Raw genomic sequence first — 20,680 nt, 5'->3', positions numbered from 1 at the left:
AGAAAGTGTGTATAACTGCAGTGATATGAAGTCATATGCAAAACATGGTCCTTATTCTGTGATTGACATATTAAAAGTCATTTGTTTGTGTTGTAATTATTGAATACTTTCATTTTTTTTGCAAATATTGAGTTATATATTTTCAAAAGTCATTTAGTTTAGGATTTTAGTGATAAGAATTCTCCATTCAGAACCATCTGCGAAGAATGGTTTCAATAGTTAAAGTAATGATTTCAATATAATTTTATTGAAAGAAGATTCATGTTAAGTTCAACAGACACCTGCAGAAGCATTAAATGGTGACAGAACTGCTATTTAGTACAGCTATTATTCAGTAGAACTACTGTTTAGTAGAAATACTGTTCAAAAGTAGCACTTGTCAGTAGAACTACTGTTCAGTATAAGTACTTGTCAGTAGAACTACTATTAAGTAGAATTACTATTCAGTAGAATAACTTTTCAATAGAATTACTATTCAGTAGAACTACTGTTCAGTAGTTTACACGTGCAATGGGAAAGTTAGAATGATACCTAAACTTTTGAAGGAAGATTCACACCAAACACAATAAAAACGCGCAAAAGGTTTATATTTTAAACGAACTATTATCTCTAAATGCGAATAGTATATAAGATGTAAAAATTTTCACTATTTCAATTTGAAGACATTGATAAATGATTTAAGGACTTTTATATCAAAGATGAATTAGAAAAGGATTTATCATCTCAAATCTCTTTTAAAAATATTTTTTATCAACAATGCAGGTTAGAAAACTGTTAAACTTAGACTTTTATGACTGAGTATGTGGTAACAAATTGAGCTCTATGCACTACTTGGATAGAAGGGAAAGTTCTGCCGACACTAAAACCAATCAAATTAAACAGACTTGACTATAGTATATTTTTTACAAATATATAACTAATTTTTGAGTGACTGTAACAAAATTCTAAACTTGAAAAAAAAAATACTATTGTTTAAAATTTTTTGATTATTTTACAATAACTTTTAAGGCATAACTTAAATGACTGCGAACTTACAACTAGCCTGGCATTTAAGTACAGCAAAATTGCTCCAGTTAACGCAATTATATATAAAAATAAAATATTTGCATAAAAATTTTGAACGACCAATTGACCCCTTTTTTCAGCACATCAAAAATGCGACCTTTCACTTTTATCAAAGTTTTCTGGCAGAGCTACAATAATAATTGTAATAATAATAATGAAGTAAAAAAAAACCATAGATATTATACAAAAAGAAGAAGAAACCATCACTACGAGAAGAAGTACTAATAAAAATTTAAACCATTTAAACCGCAGTTAGATAGTTATTAAAAAATATTTAAATTAAATTTAAGCATTAAACAATTTAATAATAAAATTTATAATATGCACGGATTTAGTCGATTCTCAGCTTTCATAATTAAGTGTTTCTCATATAAGATATAAGAAAAGAATCACTTGAAGCAATTTAAAATTAATTCTAAGTAAGAAATGATCATAAAAACCATTATGAGGAGCCATAAACGTGCGGTGGAAAACTTTCAAAATATTTTAAAATATTTCGTGCGTTACTTTTACAAAAATATATTAACAAACTTTTCAAAGTTTATAATAAGAGAAACTATGCTAAACCTTAAAGTGGCTAAAAAAAACACATTAAAACTTAACCATCTACGAGAAAATATTTGTTCTCAGATGAATTTTTAGATACTCGTACCTTCACCAAAAGTAAAAAAATATGTGAATGGGCACATTAATTCTTTGATATTATTTCGAATCAAATGATATGAACATCATATGTCAAAATGACGCATATCAACACAACGCTAATTGATAATACATTTTTTTCATATAATTTAAAAGTAACATTAAACAAAAAATGGCACCAAAATTTGAAAAAGAAATATAGATACAAGTAACAGTAAATATTTATAAACATATGCCAAAATAAAATTAATTACTGATAAAGTACTATATATAATCTATGTATCAAAAAATAGGTTTATTTATGGACAACCCACATATGTACATATGTACTTCCAGAAACTGTTAATACACATTTTTTATTTTGAAGTGGAATAATAATTAGTGGTATTATATGGAGAATATAAAAGCCAAAATTCATATGAAGGAACACAAACAGACTTAACGCTTCGTTAATTCCTATGTTCCATATGTACTCGTTCATTGCAAATATGCGTCTTCAAACATCTGTCCGATCAATATTATGTATTTACTGGCCTGAAAAATATAATAAAATACATAATATCTCACCCCAACAATTGAAAGAAAGTTTAGAGTTGTGAAACTGATAATACCATTATTTTGAATTAGCAATTATATTGCATTGAAATATTTTTTTGTTACCTTATACTTTGGTAGTTAAGGTTTTTTTTTAACGAACGTTTTAAAAATATTTATTTAAACAATAAAAATTTAAATTACGCAAATTAAGTGTAGGTTAGTTCCATGTATTAAGACACGGAATCATGATTGAAAGTTGATAATGTTCAATTTTCTGACACTAGTAGTGCAAAAATTATAGATGTACAATTAAACCAATAATTATTACCAAAGACCACTGATGTTGGATATTTGACTATATCCGACATATAAATATGAATATAAATTCAAACTATAATAGCGCATATATAGATAGCGTATAATGTTTAGATAAAAATTTAACTAGTAGATGTAACAAGTATTATATTCTTCTCTTTATCTCGCAAACACGATTGTAGAATTAAACAAAGCGATAGTCTTTAAATATGCTTGGAGAATGAAAGTGATCTAAAGTAACAGTGATCTTTCTCCAAACAATGATGTTGAAGTTTATAAAACTAACAATTTACAATGATTACCATAAGTTAATTTATATAGCTGTGGTTTATGCGTTAGTAACAATTAAAAGCACATCAAGTGCAATAATTGTATATGATTAAACAACAAAAATTACTATAAATTTTAGTGTATGTTTAGTGTAAATTTAGTGTACGTTGACTTTGTGTGTTAACATTCAAGTCTATAGTTCAAATTTGACAGGCTGCAATTCCTAAAACTTGCAGTTTAAACAGTATATACGGACAATTTAACTAACAGTTGTTTTGAAAGGCCAGCGATGATGATTGATATACGGCTAAATCCAAAACAGCTGTATGGTCAGAAAATGATTTCAATTGATTAAAAATTTAAAATGTTTTTGATCTGACAATTCATTTCTCTATCATTATTCATTTTCTGTTCCACAATAAATGTTTATGTCTTGCCATAAAACAAAAAATTATTATTATAAAAAAATTATTATTGTAAAGAAATTATTATTATAAAAAAATTATTATTATAAAAAAATTATTATTATAAAAACACATTATTATAAGTATAAAACTAACAATAATTGTTATAACTGTTTATAATGACTTAAATAACTCATTTAATAACTCTCTCTACTTAATAATTTTTTAAAGTTTTTATATATAGTATTATATTAAATCTAAGTATTACAAATTGAGTACTAAAAAGTTAATTACAATAATACTCTTGATGTGTAATGACTTTTTAAATATAACAATAATAATTATTATTTATTTTTTTAAAACTCTAACATATGAAGTTGAAATCTTGTTAATGATTCAGTAACCTTTCCAAATCAAATAAACTATCTCATAAAATACAAGATTAAGGACAATTTTTCGTTTATTTCACTATATCAAACTAGTCTATCCATCGATATGAATAATTAAAACATAGGTTAATGTAGATTTTAAAATAAGTGTTATGGATTTATTCCTAATTTGTTGCGGTAAGTGCAATGGTATAACTAATTTTATATATTTTCAACACGCAAAATTAACTATGAGAGCTAATAGTAAATAAAATGTTTAATATCTTCAATATATTTTAAAAGGAAATAAATAAAAACTATAATTTGCTTGGCGCCTTTAAATAATTGAACAGTTTCACTAAACCTAAAGTAATAAATAATACAACTTGATCACATTATACACTCTTGTTTTTAGACAAATTGTAATATACTTTTTAATAATTGTCTGCGACAATACTCGAATGCAATGTCAATTAAAAATATAAAAAAATTTCAATTATTAGTCATAAAATTAATTACAACCGGTTACTCTGCCGGCTAATGGAAAGTATTCTCCTATAATTAAAGATGCAAAAAAAAAAATTAACTGCAACAATGATTCAAGTAGTAACAGCGTTCCGCCAACTTAAAAATTATATAAAAACTGCAATGCAAAGAGAAGAAAACAGTCAATTTTGAACTGGCACAACAACTATTGGAACTACTCTTCGCAAGAATCAGAAAAAGTGCTGTAAGGAAACTATTCTCGTTCGCATGCGGTTTCGATAGATGAAGCATTAAAGATACCAGCTTCGATTGCAACAACAATTGAAAGGGAAAAACAAGTCAGCCGTTTGTTCGCTCTCTTGGAGTTAATTAAGCCACAAGACACAACGCTCGCCCCAATGAAAAAAAATAAAACAAAATAACTCACAATAACCAAAAACTTGCAGACAAGAATGTGTGTTATTTAAATCGGTTTTTATGCCTGGAATTAAGGGAATCTAGAGAAGCAAAATAAAAAAAAACAAAAAAAACGCTGCTTAAAAGCAACCATATGCTTAGTTTTCTTTCTTTTCAATAAGGACAGAGTTGTGCAACAAACTCGCACAACACACATGGGGAGAAGGTGAACTTGTTTCTGAAGTGTCACATGTCATTTCCAAATCAATTTGAGCATTTGCCAGTGTCTTACCTTATCAATACGACATATTTACCTGTCTTGGTGCCTGCCATTAATAAAGGTAATGAGCGGAAGTGCTAAGTACAGGGAAAGCAGGGTAAAACCTGATCACTAATTTTTATATAAAAATAACAAATGGAATGGAATGCACTCAATTGCTTGCTATAATTTTAGGTTATATGCGATTATGCGATAAAGACAGTTCATGAATTAATTTTATATAGGTAATATATACAATACGAGTTCAATATTCAAAATGATATTAAAAAATTAAATATTTATGAAGTGTTTATATTAATATTGTAATTTGTTAAAGATCTAACTTAATGCACTATTAAACTTTAACTTTAGGTTAATAATTTAATAGATAGCTTCGCTATATTATATTATTACATATCTACAAAATATCACACATTAGAAGCATTATTTACATACCACATATAACTATAAATGTACGGCCATGACCTAATGCGGTCGTATAACAAGAAAATACGATTTACAATATTAATTTTCAGAATGTAAATTTACACAATTTATTTAGAATATTAATTAGTTTTATACATACGTTTACTAATTATTTATAGTCTGAGTTTTAAAACACCAACTATGTAGAAACATTTTTGTTTAAGTTTTTATGATTAATTTCATTGAGCGCTTCTATCTATTTGTGTCATTTAAAATCATTGTACATATTGAACTACAGTTTAGGATACTTCCATTCCGTGCTCTTATCAAAAGTAGTAGCACTAATCAAAAAAATAATGAAAGAAAACTAAGGTTAAAAATAAAACAACTTTTAAGAAAATTTGAAATTATTTCCTTAATTTTTTCAAAACGGTACTAATAGTGTTAAGTTTAGTTATGAAGATAAGTTAGGTTGTAGTTGACGCCTTATGTTAAAAATAATAATTCGTTGCGATACTATAAACTATCGTTGTTCATACGCAGACGAGAAGGATTCCCAAAAAGAATTGATGTGATCAGCGCACGAGCAACAACGAAAGACACGACATCCAAATGATACCAACCTGACCAGTTTATAAACTTGGCCAATACCCTAATTTTGCAGAGTAACAGCCCTGTCAGGTCGGCAAGAAAAAAAAGTCTGAAAAATTTTTAATATTCTAATGTGATGTACACTGACATCTCGATAAGTCATTATACCACCCTATAATGACTTATCTAAGTCTCATAGTATGTCTCTCTAGTACGCAGTCACCCATCAGCTTCGATACCATAATGCAGAACAGGTTACGCTTTAATTGTAACAGCTGATTGGTACGTTTCCTACACATTTTAGACCAGGTCCCATTCATTAATTGACTCAGTGATATATTTAACATTACAATTTGTCAGATACTTGGATTCATCAATGTGTCCAGTTAATTCTAATATGTCGAACCTTCTTTATTAGATTTCTTATAGCTATTTGCGGTGAATATAATCTTACTTTCACTTTACCTACCTATACCGGTATTCATTCCTAGAATTTCTTCATTACTTTTCTTCTTCTTAAAAATACGATCTATATATAAACAATAAAACGATTTGAATTTCTATGTGGCGATGGAATGAGTTTTCGATTTTTACTTTAACCTAAAAAATTGATTTATCAATATATCAGCCCATAACACTTTAACAACTAAACCGATTGGAAAACAATATTAGAAGCGATTATTGGAGTTTACCTTTAATATGATGTCTCATATGATATGATGTCGACTCAATTCGATCCTTTTAATTAGAGATATGATCTAATATGTGAACCAACTAGTTTTTGATATAAACTTTAATATTCTTATTATTAATATTACCCATTATCATTTGATATTTAGGTAAAATTCCCTAAAATTAAAACTTTGTCTAGAGAGAACCAAACAGTAACAATAATGTTTCTTTTATGACGAGGGCCTAATATATTCTACAAAAGTCCTTACTGGTATCCTCAAAAAGTGCATGTTATACAATATCTTGAATTATCTTTAAAATTTTAGATAATGCAACATATCATCTACAATCGAGTTAGCCGAACAGAAAATAGAGAAAAACAGAAATGCACCTAAAATTGTGTGAGTAAAGAATTATTTTCTGTAGAAATTTTTAATCCCCCCATAAAACATTTTTAACGTCACACTGCAAAAATAAATATATATCACTATATGAATGAATATATACTCATTCATTTATCATCACTATATTAAATTATTATTATTATTATTATTATATTTAACAATTATAAGAGAAGAAAGCTATCTAAACACATTAATATTTTAGGTAATTAATTTTATAATTAAGAAGCAACAAATTTCATTGGCTATAACTTTTTGATATTGTTTTATTGATAAATTTATATCGGAATTTTTTCTTTAGATAGTTTCTTGTACTTATTCCCACTGATAAGTTTTTCTACAAATGTAATGTACAAATTATTAACATGCCACACACCTCACCACTTCAACCTAGGAGTCACTTTTTAAGTACTTTTGTACTTTTTTGACACTAAAACCTACGAATGACTGAGGAACTAAAAAAATTGAGATATTTTGTTGTTGGGGTGGTAAGCTTAACTTTTTTTTGGAACAAAGCTCATAAAAGAACCAAGGAATTATGACTTTTCTGTTTGTATATATGTTCGCTTATTGCGTTGCTAATATACATTTAGTTATATTTTTAGAAAGTAGTCACTAATCGCATTACTTAATTACTCATTTTGTACTAAATTACTTACGTAAATGTAGGCAAACATTTTATAAATTAAGTTTTAACTCCTCAAAATAAATGAAAAAATATTTATTTTGCTTAGTTTTATGGTCATTAGTTTAGAATAACTTCGTTAGTAATAAAAGTTTAAATATATATTTTTATCTTTTTTTCACTCACGTTATAAAGTCAAATAGAAAATATTTTTGTCGTTGAAATGCTTAGATGAAATTTTTCAATAATATGAAAAATGTTGAAGCAGTTATATATTAGAAAAAGAACATCTAAAAAATAGACGAGAAACTTATAGTCATTTGATTACACAAAACTATACTTATAACATATCCATTATTATAAATATTTTAACAAAGGTTTGTGTATCTTTTAATTTGAGAATAAATCAAATATTACGAAAAGTGAATTGAAACGATTGGATTGGTGCATTAATAACTTATAGTTCCAAGCTTTAATTCATCTAATTAATCATCACTTATTTACTTAATTGGCCATTACAGACGTGATTCATTCTTGGTCGAATAGCCTCCGCCAGCCAGCCCGATCAGTGCTTCCTGATCAACTGGTCCTTCTACCGAAGAAGCGGACGTCCTCTACTGCGGGTACCGAATCAAATAACTTTCTAGGAGGAGCATTTCTTCCATACACAATGACCATGACCAAGCCAGCGAACCAACTGAATTTTTATGCACTCAACTATGTCAATATCGCGATATAGCTAATATTTTAAACCAAAAATAGACAGAACATTTAGACGAATTCAACGAAAGAAGTAGAGCTCAGCTTTTCAGTAATCCATTCTTATGTTTAAAACTTTTCATTAGACGTTCACGCATCACTCTAAAACTATTCTTAAGCCCACTACATTAATATATCAAAGTGTCTGTTTAAATCTAGTTGTCAAATTATCTCAGAAATAACGCGGCTCAATAGTATTATAAATTACATGGTGGCGTCAAAAGGTCCATTACATTTTACTATATTTCGTTAATTTAGTAATATAAGAAGCAGAAACATATTCTCAACATGATTTATTAAAATAATTCAGTTATAACTTGGAAATAACACCCTAGACACTTTTATAATAAAACATTGAGTTATCGGCAACTATACAGAAACTATAAATAAACATTGTTTAATTATTATATCAACTAAATTTACAAATAAAGAAAAAATCCTATAACGAAACCAGAGGAACCTACAGAAAACTAATCGATATTTTTGCCTAGTTTAGTTACTAGTTTAAAAAGGTTAATCTCTATTCCTGTAACTGCTTTGTACTATTTCTTGAAATTTATGAGGTTTAGGAACTGTTATAGCTACAGATCTATGAGATGTATGCCTAACCTTGGCATATCAGATTTAATAACCTAACACTACCATAGTGTTGTTTAATCTTTGTTGCTTGATTTAATATACTGAAAAGCAAGCAATATGAAATCTAAAAACTAACTATAAAACTAATTGTATAAAATATTATTTTTACTTAGAATAATGAACAAACTTCATGATGTAAAAGTTGTAAACAGATCAAATAATTGCAAATGTTTTAATCGGTACCAATAAGTGGAAGGCAAGACAGTTACTGGCACCATAAGCAATGTTGTGGATTTCGATCTAACCATATCGAACTTTAATAATCAAATATAAAACAGATTTACGTCACAACTGTTAACAAAATATTTATACAGAACTAATATACTAAAAAACAAACAAATTAATATATAAATATATTTTTTTCAATCAATTATTTAAGTAACATTTAATAATTGAACTTGTTCAATGAACTCTAAACTGTATTTCAAGAATTATGTAAAATATACAAATCGCTCAAACATTCAAGGTGACCTTCATTTAAACAATTTTTAGAACTAGAAAACTCACAATACTTAAGAAAAGTACAATTGTTTTGCTAATGTTTTAAAAAAACCGAAGATAGTAAAGAGCTTCATACAACATTTTTTTTGTTATAATCTATTACTGTACTGTACTTCAGTGTATCAGTGTTTAAATGCTCCTCTAACCCAAATTATTCTTCCGGCCTTATCCACAGTCAAACTTCATTGGTAGTTGATTCAGTCTCTTTGGAACTTCAGTATTTATACCAACTACTTCATTGTATATAAAAATTTTACTTCAATAACAATACGTACAAGACATCATACTTGTGTTACCAACAAGACATCAATGCAATTCCATCAACAAGATGGAACTGCTTACTCTTAAGGAAGAATTTTTAACGAGTTTTCAACATTATGTCCAATAGTCAAATTCAGGCCATGTGAGACTTCTGGAAAAGTTTTTAGTGACAATCTTCAGTTTTATCTGAGAGGAAACCTAAGCAAACAGCTCATATCTTTGTCTGAATATAGGAAATTCTCAACAACAGATATTCTGGTCTTTATTCGAAGGACTAAATATATTTTATACGGTTGGGATTGGTTGTTAGCACAAAAGATCATCTATAGTTGCAAGCTAATTGCTCAACGGAAATAACATCTGTCAACAATATATTCTATATATTCTATAAATTATTACAGATTCTCTAGAATCTAGAGTCTAACTATAGAATCTATAATAGATTATTAGAAAGTTTGTGCGACTGTTTCAAAAGGTTTAGTGTGATATAATTGTCTTAACTAATTGGTTTTTTCATTTGTGTGTTAGCAAAATCTTTCCTTATGAAATTTGGACAATATCTTTATATCTATGAGATAGTTGGTACATTGAAGCAACGAACTTTATTTTGTAAGTAATGTTAGATTTCTAGATGTGTTTCATTTGCAAAACTCCAAAAGAGCTTCAGTATTTGATTATATTGTATATAATGAACTCAAAATGACTTAACGAAGCAATCATGAGTGTAATAGACAATGCATGCCTCTAATTTTATATAATACTTTAAGTCTATAATTTTTTAATAATATTATGTGTCGGTTTATTGCTCGTTCTTTCTTAAAGTTTATCAAATTACTACTATAACAACCAAACATAACCCAACATTAACACACAAAAGTACAAATGAAAGTTAAAACAGTTTTACAATAATAAATTTGCTTTTTTATAAATAATAGCATATAACCGAAGGTAAAATACGAAAGCTAAAAACGATTTAAATTTTTAAATACTTGAAATGAAGATTTCAATTAAAAACTATTAAAAAGATAAAACTAAATCATTTCTCTTTGCAGATATATTTTGGCAATAATATTCACTTCCTCAAAGTGCAGAATTCAATTTCAACGTTTACATACTACTAATATGAAATTTATTATAGGAAATTTTGAACTCTAAAGTTTATCTAATAGTTTGTATCTCATATAGACAGTGAGTTACGAAAAGCGGAAACAAACTTTAAATGCAGTTGTAAATAAAAATGAAGTAAATAAGTATCTGAGTTCTTCACATGCGAAGTTTTAAGCGCTTCGCTGATTACAATTTCAACAACAAAATAAAAATGGAATTAAATATTCAAAATATTGTTCATTATGATTACGGGAGCAATTATTAAGCAATACTAACAGCGAACAGTTACTAACAGCGAATAGCAATTACGGACGTCCGATTATAGTGGTGCAGTAGTGTGCAAAGTACAATACAAAAAATAAAAAATAAAAAATAAAAAATAAAAATAATAACAATAGCACTAACGATAAAAATATGAAAATAAATAATACTAAATAACTTTATAATATATATATACAACAAATAAAAAATTGTATCAGCCAACTAGCACAAATAGAAAAACAAACAGTACCTACTTCTACAACAGTTGGCAACGATAGCGGGTTGTTGAAAATTGTTTGTCGTAATGGAACCTATTAAAATTAGTAATTTGCCACCATTACCAAAAATAGCTGACTCAGACGTAAATTGAATTCATTAATTTTATATGCTATTAACTCCTAAAAGTTTTTAGTGGAACTGCAATAAAAATAAATAAATAATTAAAATTTCTTTCAACGAGAGAGAGAGTTGTGTACTTTCCATACCTAAACTATTAAACCTAGTATTTAGGTATTTCTATATAAGGAATAAAACTTTAAGACAATTGAAATAGTAACAACAATAGATTTAATATAATACATTTTCAAATTTCTAACTCAGGTGAATTACTTGATCATTATTGTAAAAACTATTAACAACTGTTAATAAAATTTTTATTTCTATGTACTATATACTATTACTATTATATTATCATTATAATATTTCTATATTAGAGATACAGTCAAACTTCCATAACTTGAATTTCTATAACTCGAATTTTCTATAACTCGAACCAAAAACAGTGCACCAAGGTTTTAGAGAGCAAATTACATACAATTCTGTTTTCATAACTCGAACTTCTATAACTCGAATTTCTCTATAACTCGAACAAAAATTTTGTTCCGTGCTGATATGAATATGGGAAAGTGCATTCTATAAGTCGAATTTTTGTTTTAAGTATAAATGCATTTTGCTGATAGGGGAAGTCCCTTTTTCCAAACCAAACATTTAATTTTTACTTATGTTGCTTCTTTGTGCAAATACCAGTCCTGGCAGCGTGGTTGAAAGTAAATAAAATAACTTCCAATGCTATTCTTAACGATTATATTCAGCTAGTGATAAGAGTATGAATAAAGTGGAATCGCTTTTTACTGAAAATAAGAAAAAAATTAAAGTCCCAAACCCTAATTACTGAATATACCCATAAGTCGAACCTTTTCTTTGCAAAATTGGACTTCGAGTTATGGAAGTTTGACTAAATAATAAAACTTTAAAACTTTTGAAGTTAAAAATTTCAAATAATTATTTATAAACTTCTTAGTTAATGGTGACCTAATTATCGAATTGTCTTACACCAATAATAATCATCGCCTAATGTGCCTAATTACGAGGGCATTCAATGAATTTTTGTATTTCCTGCATATTTACTTCAAATGCAACTCTACTACTCTCATCAACTATCATCTGTTAAAATCAATAACTGTAAAATATTGAACAAGCTGAGAGATCTAACTTATATTTGTTGGCAAATGTTAAACCGCAATTCAAATGAGTTTTTATGCCGTTTCGCTACCATAGAAGAAACATGGATCTGTTACAACACACCAAAAACGAAATAACAGCTAAAACAGAGAACTTCTTCAGGTAAATGTGCACCTGAAGACCAAGGTGGATCTGTCATCAAATAATCATGGCGATCGTTTTTTGTGATGCATGTGGTATTATTACATTGATTACCTTATAAAAAGTAAAGCGCTCACCAATAAATAGTATTTAGAGTTGTTGGACTGATTCGTTATCAATTTCAAGCAAAAACAACTCGACCCTTGCCATGATAAAAATTCATAAATTAAACTACAAACTCCTACCCCATTTAGCATATTCTCCCGATCAAGCTCTTTGCGATTAGTTTCTTTTTATAATTGCTATATAAAAACAATTATACAAGTTCGTTCTATTCGCTACAATCTATTTTAAATGAATTCACTTTCTTTGTTAATTTTATTTAACTATTTTATCTTAGCGATATTATATAGCTCATTATTAAGCTCTACTAAACTTAATTCATTGTTTACTTTTTTGCTTCTTATCTTCTCTTAAATTCTGACTAAGTGAAAATAAATGGAATACCATAATTTATTTAAGTGAAAATTAAACCTTGTAATATAATATATATGAACAATTAAATTGAAAATAGTTTGCAAAGATCCCTGGAGATGAATATTTAGAAGTATAGCACACTATTTTATGAATGTAAAAAATTTTTACATAATTATATAAATTAACTAGTAAAAAAGAAAATTTTAAAATAAGATAAAATTTATTTTTTAAATTATATTTTTTGGGTGTGAAAAGATAAGTTTTAACCTTCATTTAACATAATTTGTTTGAATGTATGGAATGACTTTTTAAACATTTTTTTAAACACTTTATGTGCAATTGTTTAATGTTAGTTAAGATATATTAAAACGTGTTTTATCATCATAAACGTGATATTATACACTACTTATATTAAATTTCTATCTGCAGTTAATTTTCAATAATCAATTTGCTCTTAATGTTTGCTCTAAGCCACAAAATTGTATTTAATAATTATATTTTAAAATAATATAGCTTATTAAAATAAATATTAATAACTGATATTAAATAAATTCATGAATGGATGTGCAAAAATACGGAAGAATATTTTATGTTTATAAGAAATACTTGCAAATTGTTAAAACAGTTTCCTCTACTTCACACTATAACATATTAATAATATATTGATAGTTGATTTTTAATTAATTTTATGAATTAATAAAAATTCTTAATATATGGATATCAGTATCAAATATACTGTGCAAATTCTTTCAATTCATTTGTTTACAAAGCCAACTCATAAGACAATATTAAAATAAAATTTAATTAAGATAAAAATCTTCTATAGTCATAGGCGAAGCTCTTTTTGATGGTTCATTTTTACGTACTTTTATATATATTTTCTATACATAATAATATTATATTTTTCTATTATGTTTATTATGTTTTACTTACGAAATAAATCTTTGCGCGCTAGATTTCTGGCACACAATACTAAAAGTAAGAAGAAGAAAAAATTATTATATTAAATAATATTATTATTTAATAATGTTTATATGTATATACTTACTTGTAATTCGAACTTTGTGTGCTCCATTACGTCGCGGATAATCCAAATTATTCATAATTTTAGCTTTACTCTTTAATTATTTTAATAATTAATTGAGCAGCAAATATGAAAAATTTTTTAATTAATTTTGCAATACAAAACTTATGAAATGAACATATAAAAATTGCGGCAGCATTTATAAAGCGTAATTAATAATATACAAATATGGACATAAATAAATTAGAATATTATCTTTTTTATATATATAATATTAAATGCATTTTTGTGTTATATTGCAGCTATTGTGGTATTTGTTGATTGTTTTGATTGCAGTAAATAATAATATTGGTGTTGTTCGTTCTGTATTGCAGGCGTTTCAGTTGAAATTGGGAAAATGACCCAAAAACGCATCAATAACGTATATAATAAATGTGGAGGTTTAAAAATCGATTTCATTGATAATTTATTTTAAATAACATTTAAGTCATCGCGTCTTTTTTTTATATAATCTTATTCGGAAATTTTATTATTGCTCTGTAATTGTAAAAAAGAAAAAAAAAGTAATTAGTAAATATTGTTCATATACCATAATATTTCAAACATATAATTAAATATTATATAAAGTAATAATATAAATTAGATCGGTTTGCTTAAAATTTATATTACTATTTGGATAAGGACAGAGATCCAAAACTTTAGACTCCATTGAGATCAAATTGATAAGCATATATTTAAAGAAACATATATATATATATATAAGAATTTATTACTCATCCATTATAGTCAGCTTTTATATATATATTGTACTTAAAGTACCGTATACAAATTAATATAACATTTCCGATTCAAAAATGTTAAGTAAATTTTTAGATTACAGATATAAGAAACAACAAAAAAACTTTAATATATTACTCACTAAGCATAAATGTTTTACGATCAGATTTAATGGTTTATACACAAAGAAATATAAGAATATATAGTAATACTTCTATATAATATAATATATAAGCCCATTCTGCTCAATTCGCTAGCTTAGAACTAATAGATCTTAACTTGCATAATTTATCAGTTATTCTAACCTATTGTGGTGTGACTCTAGTTCCTGCTGAATGATTTGAAATCAGGTAAAGGAAATATAAAATAATGATTAAGAGATGGGTGAGGAAGATTAAACGAAGATTATATCTAAACTGTATCGAGGAACATAGCAACCTTAACGGCACGGATTTACAGAACAATTACAGTTTCAGAGCCACAGCATGTGTAGGTAAAACAATTGAACAAATGGACAACATTTTAAAGTCTAGAGTTGCAAATTGACTTGTGCCAGGATTATAATGGAAAAACGTGATAGGTAACTTTTTAACAAGTAACTGTAGTTGATCTCAGTAGGGGCAACAAAAATTTTTGTTAAGAACCAAATAACTTTTAATAATACTCATTGTAATAGACCAAGCCGCTATTTCTTATCCAGTAATACACCGTATACAACACACATGAAATCAATACTCGTTTTGTATAATCTCGTTTCCCTCTCTAGAATAAAGCTATATTCAAATTTATAGCTTTAATTAATATCGATGGAGTTCCTTGAAGTTTCAATGGAGATGCTTATCGTAAAATTATACTAATATGTGTGTAAAGAGAGCCTTAGTATTAAGCCTTCACAGCCGGGAATCACATTGAAAATTATAGACTCTGTAACATTTGTATATTTCAGTTTACAGGTGGGTCGGTAATAAACAAAATTTGCGAAAACACAAAGCACAATTCAAATATACACATGTTTATTTCATAAAACTGACTAATAACATGCACATCTTAAATAATTTACATCTAGATTAAACACTTTTAACACATCTATCATGTCTTTAAGGATCTATACGGAATTTCGATAAACGAGCTTTATCTTATTACCTTCTCATATCACACCTCCTTTAGCCAACTATTTCCTCAAACATATACGTATTTTTTATTGGTTTCAGGTTATCTGCGTTATAGATCTTCAGAGGTTATTACAACAACAATCTACTTATATCTTCCTTTAAATAAAAAATATAAATAAATTCAATTTATTCTCTCAGAAGGCATATCATTTGGATATAAAAACTTTCAGAACTTCTAACTAACAGTTATATAGAACTTTTTACTAAAGACACTAAAGTTTTTGTATAGCTTTGGAGTAACTTTTCTTGGGTAAAAATACCACAACGTCCCTAAATATATATAGATATGCCTAAAAATGAAAAATAGAACGTTTGTCTATAGCCTGTAAAATATTTATGTTACAAAAGAAGCAGATCACAAGATAATTTGATCTGTTTTTCAAATTTATATTTCTAACACGGAATAAACAAATAATCAATGTTAATAAAATACTTTCATAAATATTTAAACAAAAATTTTACTTTATATTTTTTTAAAAAATAAATTTTGTATGTCAACCGACATAAGTTGTAGAACTCTCTGACTTCAGGAGACCCAAATGCGTCTAATAATTATATTTAGATCCGATAACTCAATACAACATGACACAAATTATGAACAATATGTGTACAATTTTATATAGTTAAGTTTGTGCCTATTTTATATTTTTATTTCTTTCTTTTTTTTGTTGATAACACCGATCCATATAGCGCTAATCAGCATCGTACTGATAATATTAAAACCTAAGTCACAGTGTGGGGTAAAGGGCGTGGTATTTTTTGTATAAATCTTGAAGAAAAAACTTTTAAATTCGAATTTTCGTTAAATATAATTAATTCTTCACGTAAATGAGGTTAATTAAAGAATCTCATACGACAATCAGTCACCATAAATCAGTCTGCAGAAGCGTATAAAGTACAACTTTAATTGTTGCTAGCCATGCACTGACGAAAATAATTCTAAATGTGATTTTTAATTTATAAGCACATATGTAAAAAAGTCTTTAGAAACAATTACTGTTAAAAGTAATTTTGTTGTATATTTAAAAAAAAATAATATTAGAATACACTTGCTATAAAATCCGTTCGCAAAACAATAAGACAAAATACATTGCGAATGCAAGCTCATAAGGAGTTAATAAGAAATAGGGAATGGCAAGGACATACAGCACGCTATGCGGCTTCGTATTAATAAAATTATTTATTAATATATATATATATTTAAAATAAAATAAGTACGAAATATATTTATACATTCTATTTACCTAAATTATTTATATTTTGCTACGACACGGAGTAACATATATTTATAAATATTTCCATTTATAACAATATATAAGAAATTACATATATAATTTTAACACATTTACTATTTATATATTTATTTATTTCACAACATTTAAAAGAATTAATTAGCCATTAATTATTTTCTGCTCTTTTTGAACATTCTTATTTTTATATGCACTTTATTCATTTTCTTTGTAATTTATTGCAGCAGCACAAAATTTATTTTAAATCGCATATTTCATTTCTCTTTCTTAATATAAATGCACCAATATATTTTATAACTGTAATTTATTTATAAAATAATTGTGTTTCCGTATTTTTATATACCACGTCTTTCTTTTCTTTATTTTATAGAAGAAACTCGGATATAATTGCAAGACGAACCACCACGGCGAGAAACGCCATTTTTATTGTGGGTTCACAATTTTTTGAACAATTTTATTTTTCTACTGTCTTCCTTTTACACTTCATTCATGAGGTGTGGGAGTGTTAGTTTTCATAAAAAGTATGAAACACAGTGTTGTATTTTTCACCACTAAATTAAAGGTGAAATTAAGTTAAGAGCAGTATATGGTATAATAAATTTATTAATCAATATAAAATTCCTTTTCTTTTACTGCATATGTCTTTATATTAAATATTTTGTTAAATATTTTTGAATTTTAATAATGTATCACATATTTTAAAAGTACTTTTTTTAATATCTTTATTTACATAGATTACAAAATTCGCAATATTGAAAAAAAATTATTTCAAATTTTAAACGTAGCTATTTAAATGTAGCGAAAACTCATATATGTGACATAATATATAAAGTAATATAAGTAGTGTATATTGAAAATCAAATTGAATTAAAACAATTCGTACAACTCGTATTAGGCTAGTCGAGAACAAGAACACAAAAGATTTACACAAGAGCTACTGGTCTTAACTATGACAATCACATAGTTCTAAAACTATATGAATATAGTTTTCACTTTAGGCACATAAATAAACGATTAGAGCATGATACAGACGGTGAGTATGCCGAGCTACCGAATCACACTGTGTATATTTAAGTATTGATAACAAATTTCGATATGCAGACATGTAAGCGGAAAAATCATATTTTGTTTCAAAGTGTATGGGAAAAGCCATACCTGATCTGCATACTTGGTGTGTTGACATGTACCGTCGTCTATATCATACTTAAGTTAATTCGATTATTGTAACCAGGATTGTAGAGTTGGATTACGGGAGAAATGCGAAAAATGTTGTCCAGATAAAGAGTGGGAAATTGGAAAGGTTTTTGCCTCACATTGTTAAGTAGGTTAACTGAAAATTTTGTGTAGAAGAATTTAAACTCTAAAATTAATGAAAATATGTAAGTGTTTCTTAACACTTCTAATCAAAACAAAGCGAAATAAAAATTAGAGATATATATTTTAAAACAACTTTTTACAATGTATATAACGCAATTAAAGTGTTTCATTTACTACAATTTACAAGTAGAATAATATAAACCGTTCACACATTATAATATAGTGACCTCATATAACAAATAATAAACGTATAATGTTATATATGTATGTATTTAATATAATTGTTTTTTTTTGACTTTTTTGGGCTTTAATTAAAATAATAATTTAATTTTTTATTTTGATATCTTCTCCATATAAAACAGAACCGAAATTCAACACTTTTTGTCATTAATTGTGAATGACAATTATTGGTAAATAAATAATTAGTTAAATTGTGAATGGTTAATTGCTATTTACAAAATCAGCTGTTGACCAACCTTGCTTTTGCGCTTTTTTATTGTGTACTCGGTTTTATTGTTTGTTGATGTATCGTCGGTTCTCATACTTGTTTATTATGTCTATCACAATTGAGTTGAACAAAAAGCAATTAGATCAGAAATTAAAAATTCATTATTTCCCAGCAAAAATAGATGGTGAGGGTGAAACTAACGCAGATGACTATTTTAATAATTATACAAAGCATGAACATGGGTGTCTAAGTAATGCTTTACGCGGTTTTCCTCTACAAGGAGAAGTTTCAACAGTACCGGATAATTTTAAGGCAGTAGTCTTACAAGAGACAAATAAACCGCTCGATGAAGACGCAGATCGAAAACTTCGTATAACAGGTTGCTTTGAAGACTTCACCTATTGGAATTACGATAAAATTCCTACGAAAGCAGATCCTTATAAACAAGTTCTACATATACTAGATATATCATCAGAGGTTAGTAAAAGTTAGATAAACAATCGAATTTGTTAATTAATGTTTAATTTTGAATTTACAGCTTTCAAAACCTATATCAGAAGCCGAAGTACAAGCTGAAATAAAAGCAAAAAAGGAAAAAAACTCTGCAAAAGAAAACTGTTAATACATTATTATAAAGTCTGATTCGTTTTTCTTTTTCATGTTGCAAAAATATTTTAACAAATTTGATTGTTTTTATTATAAATTATTTATTTTCAAATAAATTGTACAATTGAAAACTATGTGAGTATGTTAGATTAGATTCAGTCTGCATCGGCAAAACGATTATCCTCTAGACTTAAATTGCGCATGCTTCCTTGTGCATGTCTAACATCATTAGCATCATTCATTGGTCCTAAATCGGCATCATCATCATTGTCCTCATCAATACTATTCATATCGAAATCACTTTCTTCAGAAACGCTGTCATTAGAGTCTGGATGCAATGCTTGACAATCGCACATACGCAAATATAAAGCATCTACAACGCTAGCATCAGTTGGTACGAACCAACACTCAGTCCCAGCAGAATCACCTTCATCCGAAGCGTTACCTTCATCATCATCATTAGCATCTTGTTGATTCATTTGTTCGTTATTTAGATTAGCATGTCCGTTACCAGCTACATCTGCTTCATATGGTCCTGGCCAAATTAATTTGTGATTAAGTGTTAAATAAATACATTTCTTTGGATCTGATGCTTTCGCATGTACACCAATATGTTTCCATGGTATTGAAATGCCGTGAGGAGCGCTTACTGGTTGCCAAGATAGGCAACTGAAAAAAAAAACTTTTTTGTATATATAATAGTTTTTAACAATGCCAACATCATACCTCTCTCTGATATAAATTGTACCACTACCGATGATTTTAGTATCAATTTTCAACTGAACATTTTCTGATGTATACATCAGATCTTCTATTGGCAAAGATATTGGAGCTATTAAAACCATTTTTAAATATGTAATTTACTTTCAAAACAATATTTATAATGTTGGCCGGCGTTTTATGCTGCTCTTTACAGAAAAGTACTATTCACAATAGAAAGTCGAGCCGTTTGCAGACTTTGTTTTAGTCTTATTTGTGTTGCAATGACCAAATAGTAGTCAGAGAAGATATTATTAAACAAA

General features: G+C 27.2%; 3 protein-coding genes across 4 annotated transcripts in view; 1 reads left to right on the top strand and 2 right to left on the bottom strand.

The window, feature by feature from the left end:
• Window positions 1-14,229, bottom strand: part of LOC119677371 (E3 ubiquitin-protein ligase Smurf1) — a 30,081-nt gene extending 15,852 nt beyond the window's left edge. For both annotated transcript variants that reach the window (XM_038088682.1, XM_038088683.1), the window contains exons 1-2: window positions 14,113-14,229; window positions 13,998-14,036 (exon numbers count right to left, since the gene is read on the bottom strand). In XM_038088682.1, the coding sequence (XP_037944610.1) occupies window positions 13,998-14,036; window positions 14,113-14,167 (94 nt within the window). In that variant the 5' untranslated portion in view covers window positions 14,168-14,229. The remainder of the gene's footprint in view (window positions 1-13,997; window positions 14,037-14,112) is intronic.
• A 4,853-nt stretch (window positions 14,230-19,082) lies between these two features.
• On the top strand, window positions 19,083-19,781 carry LOC119680381. The gene is made up of 2 exons (XM_038093168.1): window positions 19,083-19,529; window positions 19,591-19,781. Exons 1-2 carry the CDS (start codon window positions 19,128-19,130, stop codon window positions 19,672-19,674), a joined length of 486 nt encoding a protein of 161 aa, XP_037949096.1. The 5' UTR covers window positions 19,083-19,127; the 3' UTR covers window positions 19,675-19,781.
• Window positions 19,768-20,574, bottom strand: LOC119680380 (methylosome subunit pICln). The gene is made up of 2 exons (XM_038093167.1): window positions 20,385-20,574; window positions 19,768-20,327 (listed from the first exon to the last, which is right to left on the bottom strand). Exons 1-2 carry the CDS (start codon window positions 20,501-20,503, stop codon window positions 19,814-19,816), a joined length of 633 nt encoding a protein of 210 aa, XP_037949095.1. The 5' UTR covers window positions 20,504-20,574; the 3' UTR covers window positions 19,768-19,813.
• Between the last annotated feature and the right edge of the window lie 106 nt (window positions 20,575-20,680).

The sequence above is a fragment of the Teleopsis dalmanni genome, chromosome 2 (genome assembly GCF_002237135.1).
Source record: "Teleopsis dalmanni isolate 2A chromosome 2, ASM223713v2, whole genome shotgun sequence".
Lineage (NCBI taxonomy): Eukaryota > Metazoa > Arthropoda > Insecta > Diptera > Diopsidae > Teleopsis > Teleopsis dalmanni.
The sequence above is the reverse complement of the archived record's forward strand: the minus strand, read 5'-3'. Positions and strand labels throughout refer to the sequence as shown.

Bases quoted from the DNA above. Each gene is read 5' to 3' on its own strand.
- LOC119680381 (XM_038093168.1), top strand. From the start codon at position 19,128: ATGTATCGTCGGTTCTCATACTTGTTTATTATGTCTATCACAATTGAG. The intron at 19,530-19,590 runs GTTAGTAAAAGT...TTGAATTTACAG, and splicing joins TACTAGATATATCATCAGAG to CTTTCAAAACCTATATCAGA.
- LOC119680380 (XM_038093167.1), bottom strand. From the start codon at position 20,503: ATGGTTTTAATAGCTCCAATATCTTTGCCAATAGAAGATCTGATGTAT. The intron at 20,328-20,384 runs GTATGATGTTGG...TTTTTTTTTCAG, and splicing joins ACAATTTATATCAGAGAGAG to TTGCCTATCTTGGCAACCAG.